The sequence below is a fragment of the Lagenorhynchus albirostris genome, chromosome 8 (assembly GCF_949774975.1).
Source record: "Lagenorhynchus albirostris chromosome 8, mLagAlb1.1, whole genome shotgun sequence".
Taxonomy (NCBI): Eukaryota; Metazoa; Chordata; class Mammalia; order Artiodactyla; family Delphinidae; genus Lagenorhynchus; species Lagenorhynchus albirostris.
The window spans coordinates 12,106,890-12,130,057 of record NC_083102.1 but is presented as its reverse complement, the minus strand read 5'-3'; the positions used below and the strand labels follow the sequence as shown (position 1 = coordinate 12,130,057).

The 23,168-nt window shown below is 45.5% G+C and overlaps 2 protein-coding genes across 2 annotated transcripts in view; one reads left to right on the top strand and one right to left on the bottom strand.

Annotated features, from left to right (window-relative positions):
- LOC132524507 (maltase-glucoamylase-like) overlaps window positions 1-6,419 on the top strand; it is a 78,101-nt gene extending 71,682 nt beyond the window's left edge. Inside the window, exons 44-48 of the mRNA XM_060156509.1 lie at window positions 1,028-1,116; window positions 2,439-2,488; window positions 3,083-3,253; window positions 4,958-5,105; window positions 5,144-6,419. Coding sequence (XP_060012492.1) covers window positions 1,028-1,116; window positions 2,439-2,488; window positions 3,083-3,253; window positions 4,958-5,032 — 385 coding nt within the window. The 3' untranslated portion in view covers window positions 5,033-5,105; window positions 5,144-6,419. The remainder of the gene's footprint in view (window positions 1-1,027; window positions 1,117-2,438; window positions 2,489-3,082; window positions 3,254-4,957; window positions 5,106-5,143) is intronic.
- A 5,885-nt stretch (window positions 6,420-12,304) lies between these two features.
- On the bottom strand, window positions 12,305-20,598 carry LOC132524965 (putative DBH-like monooxygenase protein 2). The gene is given in 16 exon segments (XM_060157556.1): window positions 12,305-12,547; window positions 12,836-12,950; window positions 13,716-13,846; window positions 14,956-15,015; window positions 15,143-15,239; window positions 15,522-15,613; window positions 15,933-16,114; window positions 16,309-16,396; window positions 16,584-16,694; window positions 16,696-16,752; window positions 17,582-17,665; window positions 17,908-17,993; window positions 17,996-18,068; window positions 19,279-19,388; window positions 19,391-19,421; window positions 20,311-20,598. Coding segments are annotated over 16 exon segments (1,848 nt in total).
- Window positions 20,599-23,168: the final 2,570 nt, after the last annotated feature.

Genomic DNA, 23,168 nt, shown 5'->3' with positions numbered 1-23,168 from the left:
CTTTTACTAAACAGTTTTGCTTGCTTGTTTGCTTACTTGTTTGCATTTTAACCTTTTTTTGGATTCTGTACTCTGAACAATTCTTAATTAACAGCTATTTTAGATCTAAGTGGGTGTGCTATTAGGTCTCATTAGTGACATTTGAGGTGGAAGTCAAACAGGGAGCAACCATGGTTCATGCTAGTTTTAAAAGATTGGATCATAATTGACTCTTTGCTAAGAAAATTACGGCTGAAAAATTGTGTAAGCCATATGGCAACTGAGGCTGAGATCCCTTACATGCGAGATTTTAAAATTCTAGACCTAATATATAGCCTATGTATTCTAGACCTATATAATAATTGATAATAGCCGACAGCAAGTGAATGCTTGCTCTGTGCCTAGAACTGTACTAACATGGAGATTTCTATTTGGAGATTATCTATTTTTCCTAACAAAAGGAAAGATAAGCCCTATGGTGTAAGTACTGTTATCATCCCCATTTTTCAGATTAGCAAAGAGAGGCTTCAGGAGGCTAAGTGATTAACTCAGAGTCACACAGTTAGTAAGGAGTTGAGCAGGGACTAAAATCCATGTATGTCTGATGTCAGACTAAAATTCTTGGAGCCCTACTCATTTTATTGCAACAATTCTGTTGAAAACTGAAGAACTTAGGACATCTGTAAACAGAACTCACTGTACATGTGGACATTAGGTCATGAAAGAAGAAAGATTGAAGCACTAGGCTTTTCCTCACAGTGGAGAAAGGAAGGAAGCCAGTGAGTTTGCTTGTAGCTTTTTGTAGAGGTTGTAGATCTCCTATGAGCTTATACAGCCTTAAAGGAGAATTCCCTTTGATTGATTCATTCATTCCTGACATGAAGTCATAGAGCTTATGGAGACAGAACTAGAACTAGATCCCACGTCTCCGGAATCCCAGTACCCAGTCTTTATATCATGAAGCACTTCCTTTATGTTTTTATGAAGAAGCTGGGTTTGTGGCTGTGGCTTTGTTTTTACCCAAAGTCTCTTTCCTCCGTCACTGCAGCCGTCAGAAATTCACAGGCTTCAAGGTTGCCTTGGATGATGAGGGGACTGCTGAAGGTTGGCTCTTCTGGGATGATGGGCAAAGCATTGGTGAGTAAGGGCCACCTCGGATTCATTCATGTCAATACCATTGGCTAGGTTCCTGGATACCTTATAGGGCTGCTATTTCCTTTTCTGTGTTAAGACAATCGTGCACTTTTAAATGTAGCCATTTGTTACTTTTAAGTGTATAATACATGATCCTTGTGCCTCATGCATATGAAGCTTAACTCTGAATCTCTCACCGTTATCCAGCTGTCCTAATCCACTGTGGAAAACAGCAGTATAGGAGCCGTAGGGGGAGTTGCTTTGTAGCCAACTGAGCTATACTTCCATATCTGGTTTATGTTCAAGGGCACATTCCCTAATTACATGTCCCAGTAAGAGAGGCAATGCCTCTATCAGCTGTGCTATTTATTGGGGGGAATCTTCCATTAGGAGTTTACAGGAATTAGTAACCTCTCAGGAGGATGTCTCAAGCACCATTAGTAATTTCTAGGCCCAGTGATACCCAATGGAACTTTCTGCAGTGATGGAAATGTTCTATATCTGTGTTGTCCAGTACGCTAGCAAGTAGGCATATGTGACTATTGAGCACTTGAAACATGACAAGTGCATCTGAGCAACTGGAGTTTAAATTTTATTTAATTGTAATTAAGTTAAATTTAAATAGCTGTGTTTGGCTAGTGGCTACTATCTCAGACAGCACAGCTCTAGAGGATAGCCAATGCCTTCTGACCGAGTGACCAGCAACTTAGAAAGAGGCAAGTGTATGGGGAAGAGTGAGAAAGCCACCGAGGTAGGGTGTGGGGCGGGAGTACCTGTAACAAAGCTCTGGCTTGTCCACCTTTAAGGATATTCTCCCTGGACCTGCGGCATAAATTAAGGATAAAGGACAAAGAAGTCTATTCTCTGGAGATGGCATTTAAAAAATTGCCTAAGACCTCTCAAGATAAACTGACCAATTACACACCAGCCTTGGTGTTTGTGATGTGGTGTGCATGCACGTGTGTGCAGATATGTGCGTCTCTAGCAGAAGGAGTCTGGAGATTCCGAGGTGACTGCCAAGATGTTGGGAATCACAGACCACAAGAAAGAGAAGTGGACTAAGTGTGGTGTTAGAAAACTATACTATATGAGGCGACTCTCTTAGACAGAGGCAGCTGTATACACTCACTTCAAACATTTTGTGTAAACTGAGGTTGGAGCCAGAGTCTGGCTAAATCTCCCAAAACGGAACTCTGTAAAGAAGAAAAATAAGATAAAAAACCCAAACAAAAATCATCCCTACTTTCTCAACCAAGGTAACCAGGTAAGCGATTAGAATTCTAGAGCATGTTCCAGATCATGCTTACTTTGTTCTTTGTTTGCAGATACCTATGGGAAAGGACTCTACTACCTGGCCCGCTTTTCTGTCAGCCAGGTGAATGTGACTGGGACTGTGAAGGAAGAAGATAGAGTTCTACTAGCTTACTAAGATGCTGGGAATCATGACATAAATCCACCTAGAATTCCTTCACTCTTCATCTTACTAATTTGCAACTTCCCCATCCTCTAGACTTCAGATAGAGATATAATATGCTCCCCGGAAGTCTTCTGTGATTAAGCCCATTCATATTTCATCAGTAGCTTATTCCAGTTCACCAAGCACAGATGGACAGGCTGTTTCGATGTTTCCTAGCCCTTGTTCCTATGTCACCTTGGAATGGTCAGCATATTTTGTGACTTCCCCACATGTGGAATATAAGATTCCTGATAGCTGAGATTCTTTGTCTTCTCAGAGTTGGGATGATTCTAGAGACCCTGCCAGTGCTTAACCAATGCAGATTTGGATGGTAGTTGACAATAGGAGACAGAATGCTAAAATCATGGTCTCACTATCCAAGGTCACAAGACGGGGGGGCTCTTAAGTTATCTCACTTCATGGTCTACATTTGTGCCTAAAAAGAGGTAGTGAAAAATTTGAACAAATTTTGCTATTTTCCCCCCTCTGGTTTCTTTTATCTCCAATTGACAGAATACAATGCACAGTCATGTAATTTTCAACAAATACATCAGCGATACAAACCCTTTGAAACTGGGCTACATTGAGATCTGGGGAGTGGGCAGTGTCTCCGTTTCCGGTGTCAGCATCTCTGTGAGCGGCATGGTTATAACACCCACCTTCTCCTACAACTCTACAACACAGGTTTGTGACCAGTGAAAAGTCCAAATGGTATTTCCCAACCCTAAGCTACCTAGGGCAGTTCCTTCCTGCTTCCCTTCCAGATGATACCCTCTCCTGCAAAGCCCTTCCCGAATCCCTGTGTGTTCCGTGTGTCAGAGAGGACAGCACGGAGATGAAGGGAAAATTCAGGGTTTATTATCATTTGGAACTGATGGTCTGGATCCTTACTTGTCATGTACGTCTTCTTGTCTGCAAACCTATGTAAAACTTTGTCTTTGCCTCAGACATCTACATCTCAAACAGGTTGAACTACCATATTTTATCAATTATAAGACACCGTCAGTTAAAATTTGCTCCTTTATTTCCCGTGCCACAAAGAAAGAAAAAGTCTTACAAAAATATGATTCTATGCTTTCCTATCACTTAAAACTTCTATTTTAAAAATATGGAAAGCTTTACAAAATTTCTTTAACCAAAGATTTTTATCATTTTACTGTGATACTACAGAGGAAAATGTTGGGTGGAGATACATGGACATTGATAAATCTGCATCAAGGTAATTTAGGAGAGGGAAAATCTAAATGTGAAGAAATATTAGAAATATCTTAACTGTTTTATATCATTTAAGTTTTTCTTTTATTATTTAAATTTCTAGGTAAATATTTTAAATTATTTTATTTGATTTATTATTATTTAGAAGAAAAATATGTGGCCCGAATTGGTTAAGATATTTCCTCTGAACTATCAAAGGTGTTGGTGATACATCATTTCATAAAAATTCTTTCCCTGCTGTCTATGCAATTTACTCCAAAGCCACTAAGATCCTTTATACAAGTTTTCATCGTAGCATATTTTTTTGATGTTACTGTCAGCCAAGGTACATATTCCTTTCTAAAATGATTCTTAAGTGGTTTACAGTCCATCCATTCGTAACACCAGTAGAAGCAATGAAGTTCACACGTGTACAAACCGTTGTCAGGAGGGCTACTTGTTCACAGTAATTCCAAGCCTGTTGATTGTAAGACACATTCTGATTTCATGAATGTTAAATATGTGAAAAATCTGCACCTTGGATTTAATGCAGTGTTGTGGTTCCAGTACCTAGCCTCATGGTAAATGGGCTCTTCCCTTGTGTGCTTACTTCTTGCTTTTTTCAGAACTTTCTTTTTTCATAATCCTTCCTGATTACAAAGCCTGAAATGAAAGTTTTCCTTCACTTTGTATTTTTTACTTGTTTCCTCATTTTTGTGGTTTTCTTGTTAACCAACTTCCCCAACTCGACCAAGAGCTTATAAAGGATTTTGCCCAATTTTGTTGCTGACAGACAAGCTAACTACCGCACATGCGGTGAAACTTTATGGAAAGTATTTGCCTAGAAAAAAACACTGAAATATCAGACTCTTACTGGTGCCATAAGGGAAGAGGAGAAGCAGGCAATAAAAGGAGGGCTCCGAGGACATTTTCTCCAATTTGCGCAGTTGTTTCTCTGCAGTGGTTGTGTATTTCATTATTTAGGGTCTTGTCGTCTTTTCCCTACATACTGAATGATTTTTGTACTCTAAGGGATTAAGAAATACCCTTCTCACCTGAAAATCTGAGGGCAGTCTGGAAGCTAGGCAAGGACTTGTGAAAGTGTGTATGGACCACTGGCTTGTATCTGATTTGCTTGACTGCAGTAAACTTCAATCACCAGATGCCCAATGCTTTTTCTTTGGTTCCCAACAGGTGTTAAACATTGATGTGACCAGCAGAAACCTCAGCTTACACAATTTCACTTCATTGACATGGAGAGCACTCTGAATTTTTAGAGCAAGATCCTAACTACGAATGGCTTTGATACTACTTATACTTCATGCTCATAAAATTATTGTGTAAAAAGAAAACCTAATATTTAAAAAAAAATTATTGTGTGTTGCCAGATCGTGCCCAGTACAGCTAAAATATTTTCTTGGTTTTGTTTTATGTTCTGTCTGTGTTTTAGCCCTGTGCTATAGGCAGTAGGGAGGTGTGGAAAACTGCGGGTTACCTTGATGTCTCTCTGTGATTAGTATGGTACTGATGGCTAAACATACATATACTGAAGACGCACTGGGTCCATGATGAAGCATGTGTGCGTGTATATGTGTGTGTGATTAGGGGATGGGCCCACTCTTGCTAAATATACAAGCTGCAGCTTTCCAGGATAGTTCGGATCCTAGAGCTAACTAACTCCTCAAAACAGTATCCAGAAAGAACATCTGCCAGGTAGTTAGTTATAGGGAGATGGGATAATTTGCTGAGAGCATGATATAAGGGGAAGAAAAGGCAAATGTAGGGAAGGTAAGCAGGAAAGATGAGAGAGAACAGATGATGAGGATAAAAGTGACCATGACAAGTAAGAAGATAACATACAAGTATTAAGAATAGCAGCCTCATGGAAGGAGAAGGGAAGAGCTAGCTCATTTGAAAACAAGAGGAGGGGCTAGGGGAAATCCTTAGCCTGTGGGAATAGGGCTGGGGTGAGATTTAAGCAGGCAAAGTTGAAGGAAGGAATCTGAATGTAAAAAATAACTTATTTTTGCTGTGGTGTGCTTTGAAATATGTAAACCTTATTTCTCTACTCTGTGCCTGATGTATATAACCACAGTTCACACAAATGCATGCAACTCACATGCCAACTAAAAATAGGCAAGCAGATTTACAAAAGATTTTGAATTTTGTGGTAATTTGACCATGGGTAATCTCACTTCGGCATTAAAACTTCTTTCTATTCAGCAAAAACCCTTTTGAATTGGTCTTGTTCCCTTCGGCATCAGAGTTCCTGCTAATCCACCAGAGAAATGATCAGGTTTACGGTTATTCACCCTTTGCCTTATGCCTCTGGCATGGGTTTTTCTTAGGTTTGTGGGAGGGTGTGCTTGGATGTTTGTTGTTTTTCTAATCATCATAGAAGTTACTATACTTGGTAACATAACTCGGGCAAAAACAGAATTTGCAACATTGTTGGTTAAAACACTAGGTTAGATTTTGGGATAAAGAAATTATATACTAATGTTCAACAGGGATATTTACTTTTAGTATTACTTGAAAATGAGTGTATTAGAGATGAATGTGTTTACTTTCCTACGTCTTTTTCTGTCTTTCCCTTTTTTAATTGAAGTATAGTTGATTTACAATTTTGTGTTAGTTTCAGGTATACAGCGAAGTGATTCAGTTTTATATATATATGTGTACATATATAACTTTTTCAGATTACTTTCCATTATAGGTTATTATAAGATATTGAATATTGTTTCCTGTGTTATACAGTAAATCCTTGTTGATTATCTATTTTATGTATAGTAGTGTGTATCTGTTAATTCCATACTCCTAATTTATCCCCCCTCCCTTTCTCCTTCCTTCCTTCCTTCCTTCCTTCCTTCCTTCCTTCCTTTCTCTCTTTCTTTCTTATACCAGGAAGCCAGATTCTACTTGTTTACTCATGTGTCAGTGCCTCCATAAGGCTACATAAAAATAATATAGGTAAATTAGCTTAGTATTCTAATTATCAAAATAAGAGGCTTTTGGATGAGAGCTTGCACTAACTAGGCAACTAGTGAAACATGGAAAAACAACCACAGGAATCCTTTGATCAAAAAGATGGGAAACTTGTCAGCTATCCTTTGATAAACCCAGGAAGGCTACCAGTAGGAAAGAATTAGTTACTTGATATATGAGAAATATTTTATGTTATCATCAAGGACATATTGCTAGAAGTTGGCTCTGGTTGCTACAAAATGCTCAAGGAGAAAATTTCTTACTAGAGAATCCTGATTGCCAAGTCTCTGAGTGAAGCATGAAAGGCTTTACAACATTTGTAGCGTCAAGGGCCCTATTGACAGTCTAGTGGCATCTATGGAACCCCTCCTAAGAATGATGTTCTTAAATGCATAAAGTAAAATGCATACTATTGTAAAGGAATCCTATTATATTAAAATACAGTTATGCAAATATTAAAAAAATTTAATACAGTAATACATGAGGTGTTTTTAAAAATTATCACATTAAATAACAAGATCTAGCAAGTGGGTCTAATGTCATAACGTCAGTGTGATGAGCAGCATAAACAATATTTTGAGATATCTACAATTTTTTTTTACACTTTATTTTTTTAATCGACGTATAGTTGATTTACAATGTTCTGCCAATAGCTAACTTCACTGTTCCTTCTTACTAATGAAAAATGGGAAGATACTGGCTCACAGGCTTGTCTCTTCACTTCAAAATGTCTCTGTTACTTTTTCATTGGTCAACACAAGCATGTGACCTAATATCTTCCAGCTGCTGGTTAGCAAGAAGGGATGGTGAAGCTAGCTGTTTTCTGCACTATAGGAAACAGATTATAGCTGGGATTGTCAGTTAGCATTTAATGTGAATGATGTCACAGGTGCACACAGGGTGTGGGGAGTTAAGAGTAAACTGTCACACAAAGAATAGAAAGATTTGTGTAACAATAAATCTCCTTTCTTGATCTTTTGCCAACATATTGTCCCAATTTGAAATGAGATCCAGGTGCATTTTCCCTTTTTACAAAGGCTCTCTTGTACTAAAGCAAAAGATACGGTGTCTATGTCATTCTAGGAGTTTATAGAGGCAGAAACAAAGTTTCTGTGCGTGCTTGTGTGTGTATGTGTGTGTGTAAGTTCATGCACATTATTTTATATGGGAAACATCATATTTTCTGCCAGTGAAATTAATCCAAGGGTACACTATAGCTTGCAGACTGGAGGTTCTCTGCTCAGAGTGGTCAAAAACTCTTGCTTGGAAAAGCTGACATTTTTCTAAATGGACTTTTTTTTCTAGGTAACTGTGTGCCTTTAAAAAGAAGTTGCTCCATTTTCATACTCTTTTTGTATAGATCTTATGCTTGTTTCTTTTTTTAAAATTAACATTTTTATTTTGAAATAAGTGTGGAGAAAAGTTGCAAACATAGTATAAAAACTTCATTATATTCTTCACCCAGATTTCCCAAATATTATCCATAAACTATAAATTATTTGCCATATTTCCTCGCTCACACACGTGCACACGTGCGTATAATTTGAGAGTTTGTAGACACAATGTCTCAACATCACAAAATGCTTCAGTGTGTATTTCCTAAAATACAAGGACATATTCTTACATAACCACAGTATAATCAGCCAAGTCAGGAAGTTAACGTTCAGACAATGCCACCATCTAATGCACACACGTTAGTCAAATTTCACCAATCATCCCAATAATGTTCTTTACAAAAAACACTAAACAACAACAATGACAACAGCAACAGGTAGTAATTTGGATGAGGAGCACATGGTGCATTCATTTTAACTGGATTTTTTGGGGTTCTTTTTTTTTTTTTTTTTTGTGGTATGCGGGCCTCTCACTGTTGTGGCCTCTCCCGTTGCGGAGCACAGGCTCCGGACGCGCAGGCTCAGCGGCCATGGCTCATGGGCCTAGCCGCTCCGCGACATGTGGGATCTTCCCGGACCAGGCCACGAACCCGCGTCCGCTGCATCGGCAGGCGGACTCTCAACCACTGCGCCACCAGGGAAGCCCTGGATTTTTGTTTTTAAGTTTACTGTGGAGCTATACCTCAGCCCCTCTTTTTCCTTCTTGATTTTGACATTTTCACGATTACAAGTCAGATCTTTGTAGAATATTCCTCATTTGGGGTTTGTCTAATATTTCCTCATGGTTATACCGAGGTTGTACATTTCTTGGACAGATATTACGTAGAATTGATGTTATGTGTTTCCTGGTATGCCTGTCAGGAGGCACATGATGTCTGTCCATGATTGGTGATGCTAATTGGCTTACTTCCTTGAGGTGGTGTCTGCCAGGTCTATCGTAAAATTACTATTTCCTCTCATCATAATTAATAAATATATAATGAGGAGATACTTTGAGGCTATGTAGCTATTGGGTTACTCTCCTATTTTGTCACCCATTGATGATTCTTGTCTGATTCAATTTATTACTATACATTTATTAAATGGTGATTTTCTAACTTCACATTTTTTTCTCTATATTCATTACTTGACATTAAAAGGGCTCTTCTTTCTTTGCTATTTATTTTTTGAGTGATGCTGGGTAAATAGCTTCTTCCCTGAGCCCCCCAAGATGCACCCTTTCTCTGAGATCCCCACACATCCTCATAATCCAGCAACTAAAAGTCTAACTCTTGGAAATCAGGGGGCTTCCAGGGCTCCTCTTCACTGGCGTTCACTTGGACTGGTCAGTGCCTGTGCCGTGGCTTCAATATGTGAAGCCAGAATGGGATTCCTGCCCATCCAGGAAATAGACTAGTTAAGGGCAATTGAACTTCTGGTTCAGTGGCCCTCAATCTCCGATGCATATTGGAAACACCTGGAGAGTTTAATCATTCACTAATGCCTGGTCGCTGCTCCCATCACCCAGGTGACTCTGATATGCTGTCAAGGTTGGGTGTCACTGCCATGGTGGAGCAGTGGAGTTGGGGAGCTTTCTTGTTCGTCTCAGCTAAGTATAGCAGGAATTTTAAAATGGTGAGAATTCTAGCAAACAGGAATAAGAAACTAAGTTATCAGCTCATGGAGGAGAGGGAGACAGAGAGACAGGGGAAGGAGGAAGAAGCAGAAGGAGTTGGAGAAGAAAAATAGAAGAGACGGGAAGAGAGGAGAGAGGGAGGGAGAGAAATGGGGCAAAGTATAAACAATGGATAAAGCTCATTTTAGGGCCTATGGGAATTCTTGCGACTTTCCTATAAATTTGAAATTGTAACAAAATATTCTTATTCCTCAGGAAAGACCAGATCCTTGTAAACATTAGCCTGTGGGTCCTCTTGTCATCACAGAAAAAAGTAATGAGGGAATACATCCCTTATTTGCTCTCCACATTTAAGATGGAGTTTTGAGTAGAGGAGGTGAGATGCAAAAAGAGTTACAGTCTCAGAGTCACTCAGAGCTGACCTGAACTTAGAGACCACTGAGGGAAGAGGAATGACAGAGACCCATCTGCCAGAAGGTTCTAGGAGGAAGTTGGGGTCATCCCTTTCCACCTCAACTCTGAGCCCTTCTTTTTGTAGTGTATCATTAGGCTTTCTGGAAACTGCAGTCAAAACACATAAACTGGAAAAACACTTGAGGTCATCTAATTCACGCTCCTACCCTGTGTAGGAATGTTTTCAAACATTTCCCCGTCTAATATATATGCATAATATCAATATAAATGCATCCCTTTTAAATATAGAAACAAATCATTCTCCATAGGTTGATATAAATATAGTTCCTCTCTGGAGGCAGTCAGCAGCGGGGGAAATGACCCATGGCACTGGGAAAGACTCAGAGGTGGATGCTGTGAACCCAAGGAGAAAATGGCCAGCCAGGGGCTCATAGAAGCTTCACCTCAGCTCCACAAGGGCGGGGGGCAGGGTGCTTGTCCATTTCCTGTTCATTTAGGTGGCTTCTGTTCTGACCTAATGTCAAGCTCACAGAGGATGCTCAGTGAATATGTGCATGGCGACTAAATGCTGAGATCAAGAGATGGAGAGGAAAACAAAATGCAAGAAGGAAGGCTTAATAAGAACCAGAAATTGAAGTGGGTACAGAGGAGAAGAACTGCACAGGGCCATGAGCTATACAAATGGAGCATTAGAAGATCCTGGCTGCAGAACCTTGGAGTAGCTGCCCAGCTGACTTGAACTTGTCAAGACAGACCCGAGAATAAGGCTGTAGCACAGACCGAGGTTTGTCATCAGAAACCCAGCCAAGAGGTTCTTCTGTTTTTGTCTTTTTGTTTTTACCTAAAAGATCGAGGTCGAAAGAATTTGTTTGGGGGGCTTGGAGTAACACAGATTGGAATAGAAATGTCAGACTTATTTGTTAATTGGGCAAACCAGAGAGAAAAGGTCTCTTTAGATTGTTTTAAGTTTCTGTCTAGATTCATTTTTATCTGTGTGTTTCTTCACGCTGTAGAATGTAATTTGTGCACTTCAGACTGCCGTCAAAGGGCCTCAACCATGTTTTAAGATTACGACCTAAAGGAGAGCCTTCATTTCACTTGAATGTTGACAGCAGAGAAGCCCAGCAGTGAACCCAGACGATCCCTCTGGCTTCGGGTAAGCTCGGCCCCTCAAGCAGTGGCAAGGAGTTTACGGAGGCTAGATCCCTGATCTCCAGGGAGTTAGGATCCCTCTAAATACCTCGGAGTATTCAGGGTAGGGGTCCCTTCCAGAAGGTAGGAACCATGAGCAAGGCGGTTCATGCACTAGCATGCCCTTGACCTGTTCTCAGAGCCCAAGTCAGCCTCCCTGGCCAGTTAGGCTCTAGACACCTGGTGATCTGAATGTTGAGAACGTGATACTTGTTGAGTAAATAAAGATCATCTGACAGTGGAGGCACAGGTGAGGCAAGCAAGGCCTGCATTAGATGTTGCAATTTGGGCAGCCAGGCCCTCCAGTGCCCTCTGGATGCCTTATCCTGAGCCATTCAAGAGACCTCCCAGCTGTCTCTCCTGGACCGGAGGCTCAAAGGAAAGAGATGGCGACAGGAATCGAGTTGAATTCTATTTAACTTGGTGTCTTGAGCTTTGTTCCTTGTAAACAGAGCACCTTCCTTTACTGCAAATCACACATGTGGCTTGCTGTCTCTGCCTCACAGGGAGGGTTGGACAAAAATGTCAGAAGAAAAGAGAAACCGGAGCCGCTCCAAGGCCAGCATGGGCTGAGGAGGGGTTACTGGGCTCCCCCCTCTGCATTCAAGCCGCCTCCTCCCCACGCGGCACCCCCTCAATCAAGCTGGGGCACTGGACTGCTCAGAGACCCATCACCTCACCCAGCCTTGAATCTAGATTTTGTTAGAAAATGTGTGGTCCCACCAATGCTTCTAAAGCTTTAAAGGATGGGTTGCCGAGCTTGTCATGGGAAAGGCTTTAGGGACTCTGTGTCACGCCCAAGTCTGCAGTTTCATGGCCGAAGTCATGAGAAGGGCACAGATGGAGGACTTTGGGGGCCAAAGCAGAGGGAGTTTCTGTGTTTGGTGATAAGGGGAGGCCTGAGCAGGGAGGGGCCTGAGTATGTGGCATGAGGAAACGGTATCAGGCTCCAGCCCGCAGGGTGGCTAGGAGCCAAGACACGGCCCCCTGCCCAAACAAGAGGGCAGTCAGGGGGAGGCGCCTTGGTGTGGCAGTGCTGGAGCCCGAGAGGGCCATGGGGGCAGCCCTGAAGCCTACAGGGGTTCTGTCCTGGGGCTCCACTTTGCCTCTGGAGGACTCTAAGCAAGGACCACGAGGAGCAGGGATGATTTCCGGAATCCAGCCTGTTGTGTTTTCCACTAGCTCCTGCAGGAGAAGGGAGAAAATGGGTGAAGGTGGAAGCATCCCCACCTCCTTTCCTCTCCTAAGACCTTACTTGGTCATCCCCAGTACTTGCAGCCTCACAGGCTAGCTGGGAGACTACCATCCACACCCACAGCAGCATCAGCGCTCTTTCTGCTCCCTCAGCTTCTCCTTCTTTGACCCAGCGTTCCTGCCATTGGCATTCATACCCCTCATTCTTCTCTTTTCCGGCCTCGTCCCACTCCCCACCATCCCTAACCCTGGGAGGATGGTGTCTCCTGGGACACTTACGTCAATGGTCTTTATTATCACCATCTGCTGGGCCTCCTCACAGGCCTTCTCAGCCTTTTTAATGTTCTCCGGAGTCCACTCCACATTGTTCATGGCCATCATGCCCTCCATGGAACTGTCATGGGCAGGAAGAACAGACACTAGTTTAGGGTTGACTGAAAGCTTTGACAAAATGTGTATAAAATAGCCTCACTTTTGTTAGCATCAGTTCCATGTTGGCATAACCATAAGGAATGTCTTACAACTCAATGGCACAACTGTGAGCTTGGCAGGAGAAATATCATCAGAGCTCAGAGAAGAGGATTTTTAAAAGTGAAAAAGAGAAAGTTCTGGGCTTCCCTGGTGGCGCAGTGGTTGAGAGTCCACCTGCCGGTGCAGGGGACGCGGCTTTGTGCCCCGGTCCGGGAGGATCCCACGTGCCGTGGAGCGGCTGGGCCTGTGAGCCATGGCCGCTGGGCCTGCGCGTCCGGAGCCTGTGCTCAGCAACGGGAGAGGCCACAACAGTGAGAGGCCCGCGTACCGCCAAAAAAAAAAAAAAAAGAGAGAGAAAGTTCTGACTCTTAAAAGAAGTGTTTCTTAATCTGGGGACCATGAAGTCCAAGAAGGTTGATAGGGTGACTTCAGGGAAACTATAAATGTCCTGAAATTATATGTGAAATGTGTCTGCAAAGATGTGCATTTTTCTTGGAAAGGAGTTTCAGCGCTTTCATCAGAGTCTCAGGGAGGCCCCTTAGTCCCAAGTAATTAAGGGTCACTACTTAAAAGTAAACAGTCTTTGAATCAGGTAGTGCATGAGAAAAAGGCAGACAAATACTTTGTACACAAGTGATCTGACTTCTAGAGGTCACTCTTAAGGGTCTTATCTTTCAGGATGACTCACTCTGATGCCTCCTCCCCCAGCACATGGGCCACGTAGATGATGTCAGCGTACCCCATGCAGATGGAGATGTTGTTTCGGATATAGTAGAAGAGAAAGATGAGGCACATCTCATTAACGGTGCTGGGACCCCCCTGGAGAAGAAGAGAGAGAGAGAGAGATGGAGAGACAGAGATACACAGGCATGCAGAGAGAGAGGAACAAGGTAGGCAGAAACTAGATTAGGTGATCATTCTACCAATGAGACTGTTTTCCTTTTCCCTTAACCCTGAGCCAGCTCACTAAAATTGTTATTTACTACTTCTCACCACATTTGCTTTCTCCTCCTGTGTTTCTAATTGGTGGACAATTATTGATATTATTTCCAAAGAAATATCCCACGTACCTTCCTCATCCTCTACATTTCCATTGCTATTGCCCTGGTTTGAGAAAAGATGGTTGAGAAGATGAGATAAGATACCGAGTTTCCCAAAAAAGCCACTCCCTTTGAGCTTCCCTGGAATTCCCCATCTCTACATGTCAAAAGCAGGACCCACTCAAATATGTCACATGTTCAGGTCACTGTAATAGGACCTGATGATTTTTTTCCCCTGTGAATTCCCCTAGTGCGTTTTCCCCATTCTTCTCTTACGGTGTATTTTACTTTCTAACTTGTGTTGTAATCATTTGTATGGCTGTATTTTCTTCCTTGGAAGCATGCAATCCATTTTGAATCCTACAGACACTGAGACATTCCTGACACACAAAATATGGGTTCCTTGTGACCATAATAATAATAGCTAACTCTGACAATCTACTAAAAGTCGGGCAATGATCTAGATGTTTTAGGCGTGTTAATCAACTCTCCCCTAAATCTTATGAGATAGATAGTATTAATTCTTTTGAGAATTAGGAAACTGAGACACAAGGAATCTGATAATTTGTCTAAGGTTATAAAGTTATTAATGATCATGTTGACATTCAGACCCAGGCGATCAGGCCCAGAGTCCACGCTCTTAGACACTATCACATGCTTTCCTTTCATAATCTTAGTGGGTCGTTGACAGAGAAAACGGGAATCCTTGTACCCATCTTACAGTCATGGGGATGCGAGAGCATGAAGCCCCATGTGCCTGGGTAATACCATTGGAGAAAGAAAGGGGCTTCAGCTGGAATAATCTGAGTCACGTGATGGCCAAGGCCAGGGATGGGGCTCTATTCTGAGGCTACTGTCATTGACCACGATGGGGAGAGAGGTACTTACAAAAGTCAAGGAGTCGTGGTCCAGCGTCTGATAGTGACACCCTACCAACAACTCATCTCCCTGTGCAGAGCGAAACAAAGGCTCAAAGTAAGACACAGAGGGACTGGTACAGTCCTCTTGGCTAACAGTAGTGAGTGCTGACCCTGCCTTCCCCCAATGCCAGTCATGCCTCCCCTCAGGCTCCCACTGGCTTGATGGCCACTCAAGAAGGTAAATCTCAAGTCTCCTGCAGATTCAAGTCATAGGTATCATCTTTCCAGATTGTTTGGCGTTGTGTTCCAGTTCTGGAGGGGGACAAGGGGAGGGGACAGGAATAAGGAGAGGATGAAGCAGGGAGGGGGTCTATCAACAAAGAAGCAGCGTGTGCAGTCATTCTGTGGGCACAGATTGCCCGTAAAATGAAAAAGCTCCCTCCACTGTCATATTCCTGTCGTCACTACTCTAGGGATAGTTCTAGCTTCTCCTACTCCCAACTGAGCATGACGTCATGCCGCAGAATAAATAATTATTGCTAACATTTATTTCCAAATACAGAAGGGAGAGCTTCCAATCCGTGTCTTCCTTACCTGTATTGCACGGCCTGCAGAGCGCGGCCAGCCAAGTGGGTGTGGAGCAGGTAGCCGCAGACCTGGATGTCAGGCACCGGGGCCCCGTTCATCTGTGGCAGGGAGGAGACCACCTGGCTCGTCAGGAACTCTCGTTTGGCCCCGCTCCTCGGTTTCCTCCTTTCACGTCTGACACCTTCGTCTTATGACTGAGACACACCCCTTTAGTCCCTACTGGACCTCCTGGCCCCTCTTCCTGCCCCGCAGCCCTGCCTCCTGGCTCCCCCGCCCCATTCAGGTGAGCGATTTTCCTGAGCACCAGGCAGTGGTCATTCTCCAAATCTGGGGCTCAAGCTGTGCCTTGTGGGTCACAGCAGATTTGCAATGGGGAACCGGGAAGCTCAGGGGAGGAGGGGTGCCTCCCAGCTTCACCTCGTCAAACTTCTCCGCCTTACACAGCCCATAGGACGCGAAGGACTCGGCACCCGGGGGTACAAAGTGGATGGGCAAAGTGCAGAAGCCCAGCTGCAGGACACCCATGTCATATTTGCGTAGCTGCGCCGCGTGGTACACTCGAATCCCCGAGGAGCCGTACACACCTGGTGCAGGAAGGACCAATCACAGGATGCAGGAGACCGTGTCGCACGGTGGGGAGGAAGAGGCCTTGGGAAAGTGGAGGGGGGGGCGGGGGGGCGCTGCCAGCAGAAGTAGGCGTGCATCCTGCATCCCTTCCCGACACCTAGAGGGCTCAGACAGCCGCACCGCCGCTCTCCCGTAAATGCTCTAGGCGCTCACCAGGAAGACTGCAAACTGCTGTAGTGAATCTCCAGTGGGACCCGCTGGGGGTCCAAAGCCATCCCAGTAGAGATACCCACGTCACCTGGAAACTGGTAACTCTGTTGGATGGAGGGTGATTTGGCGGCAAGAATGGCTGGGAAGTAGGTGCAGGGACCCGGGCCTGCCCTTGTCTTTTGGCCCTCGTCCCAGACCTCCCGTTTCCCCACCTTCCATCAATCCAACAATCCCAGTTGCCCAACCACACGTGTCCCCTTAGCGGCTGATTTCTCTCATCACACGACTCACTGTGTCCCCGACAGCCCAGCCCACGATGACCTGTGAGCAGAGGGAGGAGGCGGGGTCGGCCCCGTAGCAGTCGCTGATGCCCTTGGGCAGAGCACTGGTGTTGCCGCAGGCGGTACACCAGGATGTGGTGCACCGTCGTCTCCTTGTGATGGACCAACTTGGGCTCAAACTGGGCGGGGGACGCAGGACAGAGTGTGGTCAAGATCTTCTGGGCCATGTTCTTATCCCCCCTATTCCTTTTCCCCAAATAAAACTATGCCCGTCCCCACTTCTCTCTCTTTCTCTTCTGTTTCCTCTGTTTTTTTTTTCCTTCCCCAACCTATCATTTCCCCTGCACTCAGTCTGACTCCTCTCTCAGCCCTCACCCTTTTAAAATCCCTTCCTGATAGCACAACACACTTGATCCAGCCGGGAACATCCCAAGACTTTCTACTTTCCCTTAAGAACCTTGTCAGTTCTCTATATTTGAGCATGTGATCATGCCTTGTTGGATTCAGTCTCTAAAGAAAACAATGGCTCCCACACATTTGCCACTCATTGTAAGGTCACACTTTTATTTATTTGATCAAAATTGAAATCACTCAAATGTGAAGTCAGATGACCGACTTGAGTTTCCTCTAGCCAGACTTTCCCGACTTGACAGCCTTTGGCCACGTCTCCCCAGCCTGCACCTCCTCCTGGGCTAAGAGAACACAATTCTGGGCCCAGGACAGGACTTATACTTTGTTCTTTGCAAACACTTATTAACCAATCACTGTCATCAAAATCGCTGCTGCACTGTGGGGCGTGAATAAAACAGTGCTGGGAGCTGTAGTTCTGGGCTCGGGAAATCATGAAACTGCCACCTCCACCAAACCTGGCCTGGCCCCCGTGTTCTCCTGACCACCTCCCTCCTTCATCCTCCCAGCAGTTTTCTTAACACCATCTCTTCAGAGTCAGCCATGCCCACTGCCTGTCTCAACCACCTTGACAATGTCCTGAAGTCTGTTTCATGGTACCTTGTAGATACGGTGCTTCTTGCTAACGATGGAGAGAGGGAGGAAGGTGCAGGCGTACGTGGTGTCATCCTCTGGGATGAAGAACTGGAGAAGGACACACAGAGGCTGAGCAGGTGGTAGGGAGGCTCCCAGAGAAGCAGGGGAAGGGACAGGTCAGGGAAGGGCGGCCACTTGAGGGCCAGTTTGACCATCCTCGGGGGACCAAGGGGAGTCAGAGGAACCTCAGTTCCAGGAACGTACTGAATATTGGGTGCAAGAGGAAGGTCTGGATTGAGAGGAAGGTGGGCAGTGGCTGGAGGTGGCTGGGTGGGGAGGAGGGGCCTTACATCAGTGATCTCCAAGTCATGGATGATGGTGCCCTCGGGGACATCGAGATCATCGGGGTGGACAATTTGGAGCAGGAAGATGGACTCACAAAGGTACGCTCCCGATCCAGCTTCAGAGTGTCATCTGGGCCGTAGGTGGCAAGCACCCTCACAGTGTCACTCTGGGGGTATCGAGGTGCTGCAGCCCACGAGCAGCACTTTGCACACACCCACACCCAACCACCGACACAAGCCACTTGTTCACATCGACACAGTGGAACTTACTGGGACAGAGTAAAGGGACAAACTAGGTGATTAAATAGTTAATACCACAAGGGGATTGTAAGTAGAGAAAAAAGTATGGCGGACCCCTGTAAGTTCATGATTACTCAAGAAAGCAGGTTTACTTAACCACAAAACCAAGCAGGCTTGCTTAGCAACAAAACCATGCAACAGAAGCATGAGACATGCCCCCAAACAATAAAACAATGGTGACATGAGACCCATATCCTTCCCAGTGACCTCAGTAAGTTAATGACCCCTAGGACATGCTCTCTGCACACATAAAAAACAATAATTTATGGAAAGGTGACATGTCAAAGTGAAAGACCCTCACTGTACTGAGACCTGAAATAATTTTTCCATAGTACCACGACAGTCCTGGCTTGATCATGTTGGGACAAGAAAACTCCCCTGCCCAACCTGGAGGCAGAGCTGATGATGGAAGCTTGTGTCTACTCAAGAATGAGGAAGAAGTTGGTCTTCTCCCCCTCCCCAGTTTTCCTTTGATTGTAAAACTGTAGACCACTAAGTTCTCTGGGGCGGCACCCTCTCACCCACCTGATATAAGCCTCACAAGCTTCCTATTCTAATAACTCACTTCTTATCTATCACTTTGCCTCTCCCTGAATTCTTTCTGCACTGAGACATAAAGAACCAGAGCTCCTTGGAGCCCCCCAAAATGCCACCTAGCGGTTTCAGAAAGGAGAACACTTCAGACTGGGGGTCAGAACTAGTCAGGTTCCAGTTCTGCCTAGAGGCTGACTTGCTGGAGATGTTGAGTAAGTCACACCCCCTCTCATGTCCCCGCTCTGAGCCTGTGTCCACATCTGGTTCATGACACTGAAGTTCAAGGAGATCAGACAAGGTTCTTCAGGAGGGGACACTAGGGAGGGTGGCATGGGGCTGAGTCAGTGGGAGGCCACCTGTAGAGGACTGGTGGAATCAGAGGCGGCAGGATTGGGGCTGTGCCTGGGAAGGCTGAGAGAGACGAGGGCCCTGGAACCAAGACTGGCTGCCTGACAGGCATGGCCATTCCAGGTTGGGGGTGACTTCACCTCCTAGAAGGAAGGCTGCTTGTGAGCAAATGCTCCTCTCTCCTCCCTCTTTTACCGTGATGTCTTGGTCTTGAGGGTCACAGGAGCAGAAGGGCCTGGAGAAGCGCATGGTGGGATAGATGGTGTCTTCTGTCAGTGCCTGCAGCTCTGCGTCCTGGCTCCCTCCTCCAGAGCGTCTTCATCCACCAGGTGCTGATTCTAGGGTCCAGGAAAGGTGAAGGGGTGAGAACCAGGAGCCCTACGTGGTCACGGGTTCAGAGTAGTCTGGGTCCATTTAGCCCCAATAAAGTACCAAATTAGCAGAACCCAGGTCTGTGTTATAATTTGCTCCTAGGACAGAGCATGGCATCAAGGGGGGATTCGTGGGGAAGAGGGATGGACAGTGTCTGATGGAGTTTAACCACTTGACCTTGCTTTGCTTCTCCCATTTCAAATCTCATCTCCATAAATCCTAATATTCCTGTATCCCCAAGTCTTAAAAGCTCACATATTCTCTGAACTGTCTATGCTATTCCTCTTCTCATGGGGCTCTTAACATGGGCACTTCGCCATATAAATGAAGTTCAGATTGAGTGAGACTGGGAGACAGGTGAGCTGCGTCTTCATCTGTAAAATGGGGGAAGAAACTCCATGGTGATGCTGTGAGGTTTAATGTGCAAAGAATTTGGACCAATGGCTGCTTAACCAAAAATGAGTAACAATTTTAAGCTATTATTGTTGCAGGTGCTGATGTTGTTAGATTATTTTATGTTGTGGTCTATTTGACTGATCCTAAAGGTAACTGAAGATGAGGACTGTGTACCAAACAGCTTTGACTCTTCCCCCAGTGACCTGCACCGAGACTGTGGTCCAGGACTCTCTCTCTTTCAGTCCAATGGCTCCATTCCCTTGGCAACTTAGATACATGCAGTCTGGAAGACCTAGATTCAAACTCTCCAATGGACCATTTCTGTAGGGAGAGGTCAGCCATCAGTTGGTGCTCTGGGCCTGGATGTGTTTGGAAAATGCGGATCCTTCCTGGACTCAGAGCCACCCTCCACCCAGCAAGAGACCCTCACGCTTGGGAGGGAGTCACCCTCACACTCACCGAGAAATAGACATTGCCGTCCGGCGAGACTGCTCCAACAACCAGATTGCTTCCCACCATGGTGTAGCGATTTGTGATACCCAAGCCCACCCAGCCAGCTGTCTGGACCTGGAGCTCAAAAGTAATGATCTCAGCCTCAAGGTCAAAGTCCCAGTGCAGGAAAGTAACATTAGAAGGATCTAGGAACATGGAATAACGCAGACGTGATGTGAGGCCCAGGTGGTTGCCTTGAGAGGAGGTCGGCAGGGCCGTAAGTAGGAGAAGCCGAAAGAGAAGGGCACAGGCCATGGCTCCTGGGGTCTGAAGCATCTCTCCTTAGATGGACACTCAAGAAGTATGGACTTATATGTACCTCTGCCTGTGCTAGGCACCGTGCCACGGGGGAGGGACAGACTGGGGCTCTTCTGATCTCATTATCTCTGGGTTCAGAGTGGTACCACTTACACAACTTGGAGGCGTAAGGTGCCCAGAGAAGGTTGCCCTTGCCCTGGAATAGGGACCTGGCGTGAAATTCTTGGGAATGAATCACTCAGTCTCCTCCCTCCTGACCCAATACCAGTGTCCTACCCATGGGGACCCTGCAGAATCAAGGAGGCTGTATTTCTCCCTGCCTCTCCCTCTATTTCTCTCTCCCTGCTTCCATTCTCTCCCTTTCTGCCCCCACCATCCCTGTATCCTTGGATGTTCTTACTGAGCGCTCTGGCCTCTGGCACATGTCCCTCACCCCAACTTCTTACGGGCATTTTCTATTTTGTCTCTATATAGAAGTGATGCACAGACAGGGAGTGGGACTCCAAGTGGCCCTGCCTTCCAGCCTCCCTACAGTGCAGGAGGAGAGGAGGTGTTGGGAGATGCGGAGGGGAAGGCTATGGTCTCCATCTCCTGGAGGAGTCTTTACTACTAATCCCTGGAAGGACATGTAGTGGTGAAGGAGCCATAATCAGCTTTCCAGATGGGCACGTCTGGGGCAGCTGCAAGTTTCTGCACGTCACTGGGGAGGAGCAAAGAGGCGGAGGAGGGGAAGGAGAGGGAGAAAAGGGGGAATAAATGTGAATTTGCCTTTGGGATACTCTGCATGTTGCCCTTCCTCCCACAGATTGCCATTTGGAGAAGTCACCTTCGGGGACCCTCCACTGGAGTCTTGGCCAACTTCCCCGCTGGCAAGCTCTTTGGTACGAGGCAAACAGAAGAAACGCAGAGGAATATTAAAATATCAGAACGCCAGAGTGAAAAGGAACTTTAGATCCACTTGATTTTCCAAACATTCCAGTCCACTTAATTTTTTGATGAGGAAATGGGAACATCAGGGAGTAACATGTGTAGTGCCCGAACCCCCATCCGTTGGCGGCAGAGCTAACTGCGAGGCCATAGGGGCCCTGCCCCCAGGATGGTGCTCTTTGCACTATTTCCTTAGGTCACAGACACCCATAAGACACGCAGCCCCCTGGAGGCGTCTGTACCTGGCTTGTCCTGGTGGAGGGAGCTGGTGTCATTTGCTGGCTGCTCCTTAGGGAGGGGACCAAAGTCTCTAATCCTAGAGTTCTTTCTTCCAGTGTGAGTGACAGAGCTGATAATCATTTGACCCTCAGTGTTCTTCCTCCATCAGACAATGGCGAGGATCTGAAAAATTAACAAGGATACATGCCTCGAGGGCCTCCTCCATCACAGAATCCGGACCACACACCTCCACACAGGAATCCAGCTTGAGTGAGGGCACCTCTGTTTACGCCTCCATTCAGGCCATGCGTGTTCTTCTCATTACCTATGGAGCCCATCAAAGCTGGTAAGGACCCAGCTGAGGTTGTTTGCAGCTGCTGTGAGTAGTAACTGAGTAGTAACTGGGGCGCGGTGGGGAGAAGACACCGTTCCCAAGAGGGCAAGCATACCACCCACCTCTGAGCAGGCAGAGAAGGTAGGGAGCCAAGCAGCCACCTGGAAGGAAGAGGCTTACTTTGGCCCAGGACGGGAGCCTGGCCAAGGCCAGAGGGTGGAGCCTGGGGAGTCACAGACCTTGAGGAACCGGAGCCCGGGGAGGAGATAACAGGGGTGTCAGAGACACTGTGATCCCAATCGCACTTGGGGATTAAGACAAATGGAGAATGGGGCCGGGAGATAGGACTGCCAGCCCTGTAAACCAAGATGGGTCCAGGATCCGTTTTCCTGCAACCCGCTCACCGGCCAGAGTGCTGACCACCACAACCCCAGTTATGGTTTTCTCCCCTCTCCCAGCCCCCTTTCCTTTAGTCATCCAAATCCCAGAGTTGACTCTCTCAGGAGCAAACCTCAGGATTAAGTGCACGAGGCTTGTGAGGACACACCCTCTCGGCGTGTCCTTTGGTCTGGTATTCAAGAGGTGTGATTTGGGCAATGCTTCACAGAGCTCATCTCTCTCCCTCTCTGGAGTGACGGATGTGGCTGGGAATAGGTAAGGGGGCCAAAGACAAGAGTGACTCAGCACATGAGATCAGAGCAGAGGTTACCCGAGGGGAAGGGGACACGGGGGTGGGTGAAGGGGGTCAACTGCACGGTGATGGATGGTAACCATACTTGCGGTGGAGATCACTTTGCAGTGTGTACAGGTGTTGAATTATAATGCTGTACACCTGAAACTTACGTACAAAAAAATCAGATTCCCGCCTCCCCCCCAAAAAAGGGAATCAGCACGTTACTTAGAATGCAGTGCAATTGACATTTTGTGCACATTTAGATTATGCAAATTTGAAAGTGTGATATAGAAAATATTAATGAAGTTACACACGGAATTGTACATAATGAAAATCCGTATTTTAAAAAAAATCGGGAACCACACGTTTTCAAAGCTTGCGAGCCAAGTGAATTGTAAACTGTATTATGCCATC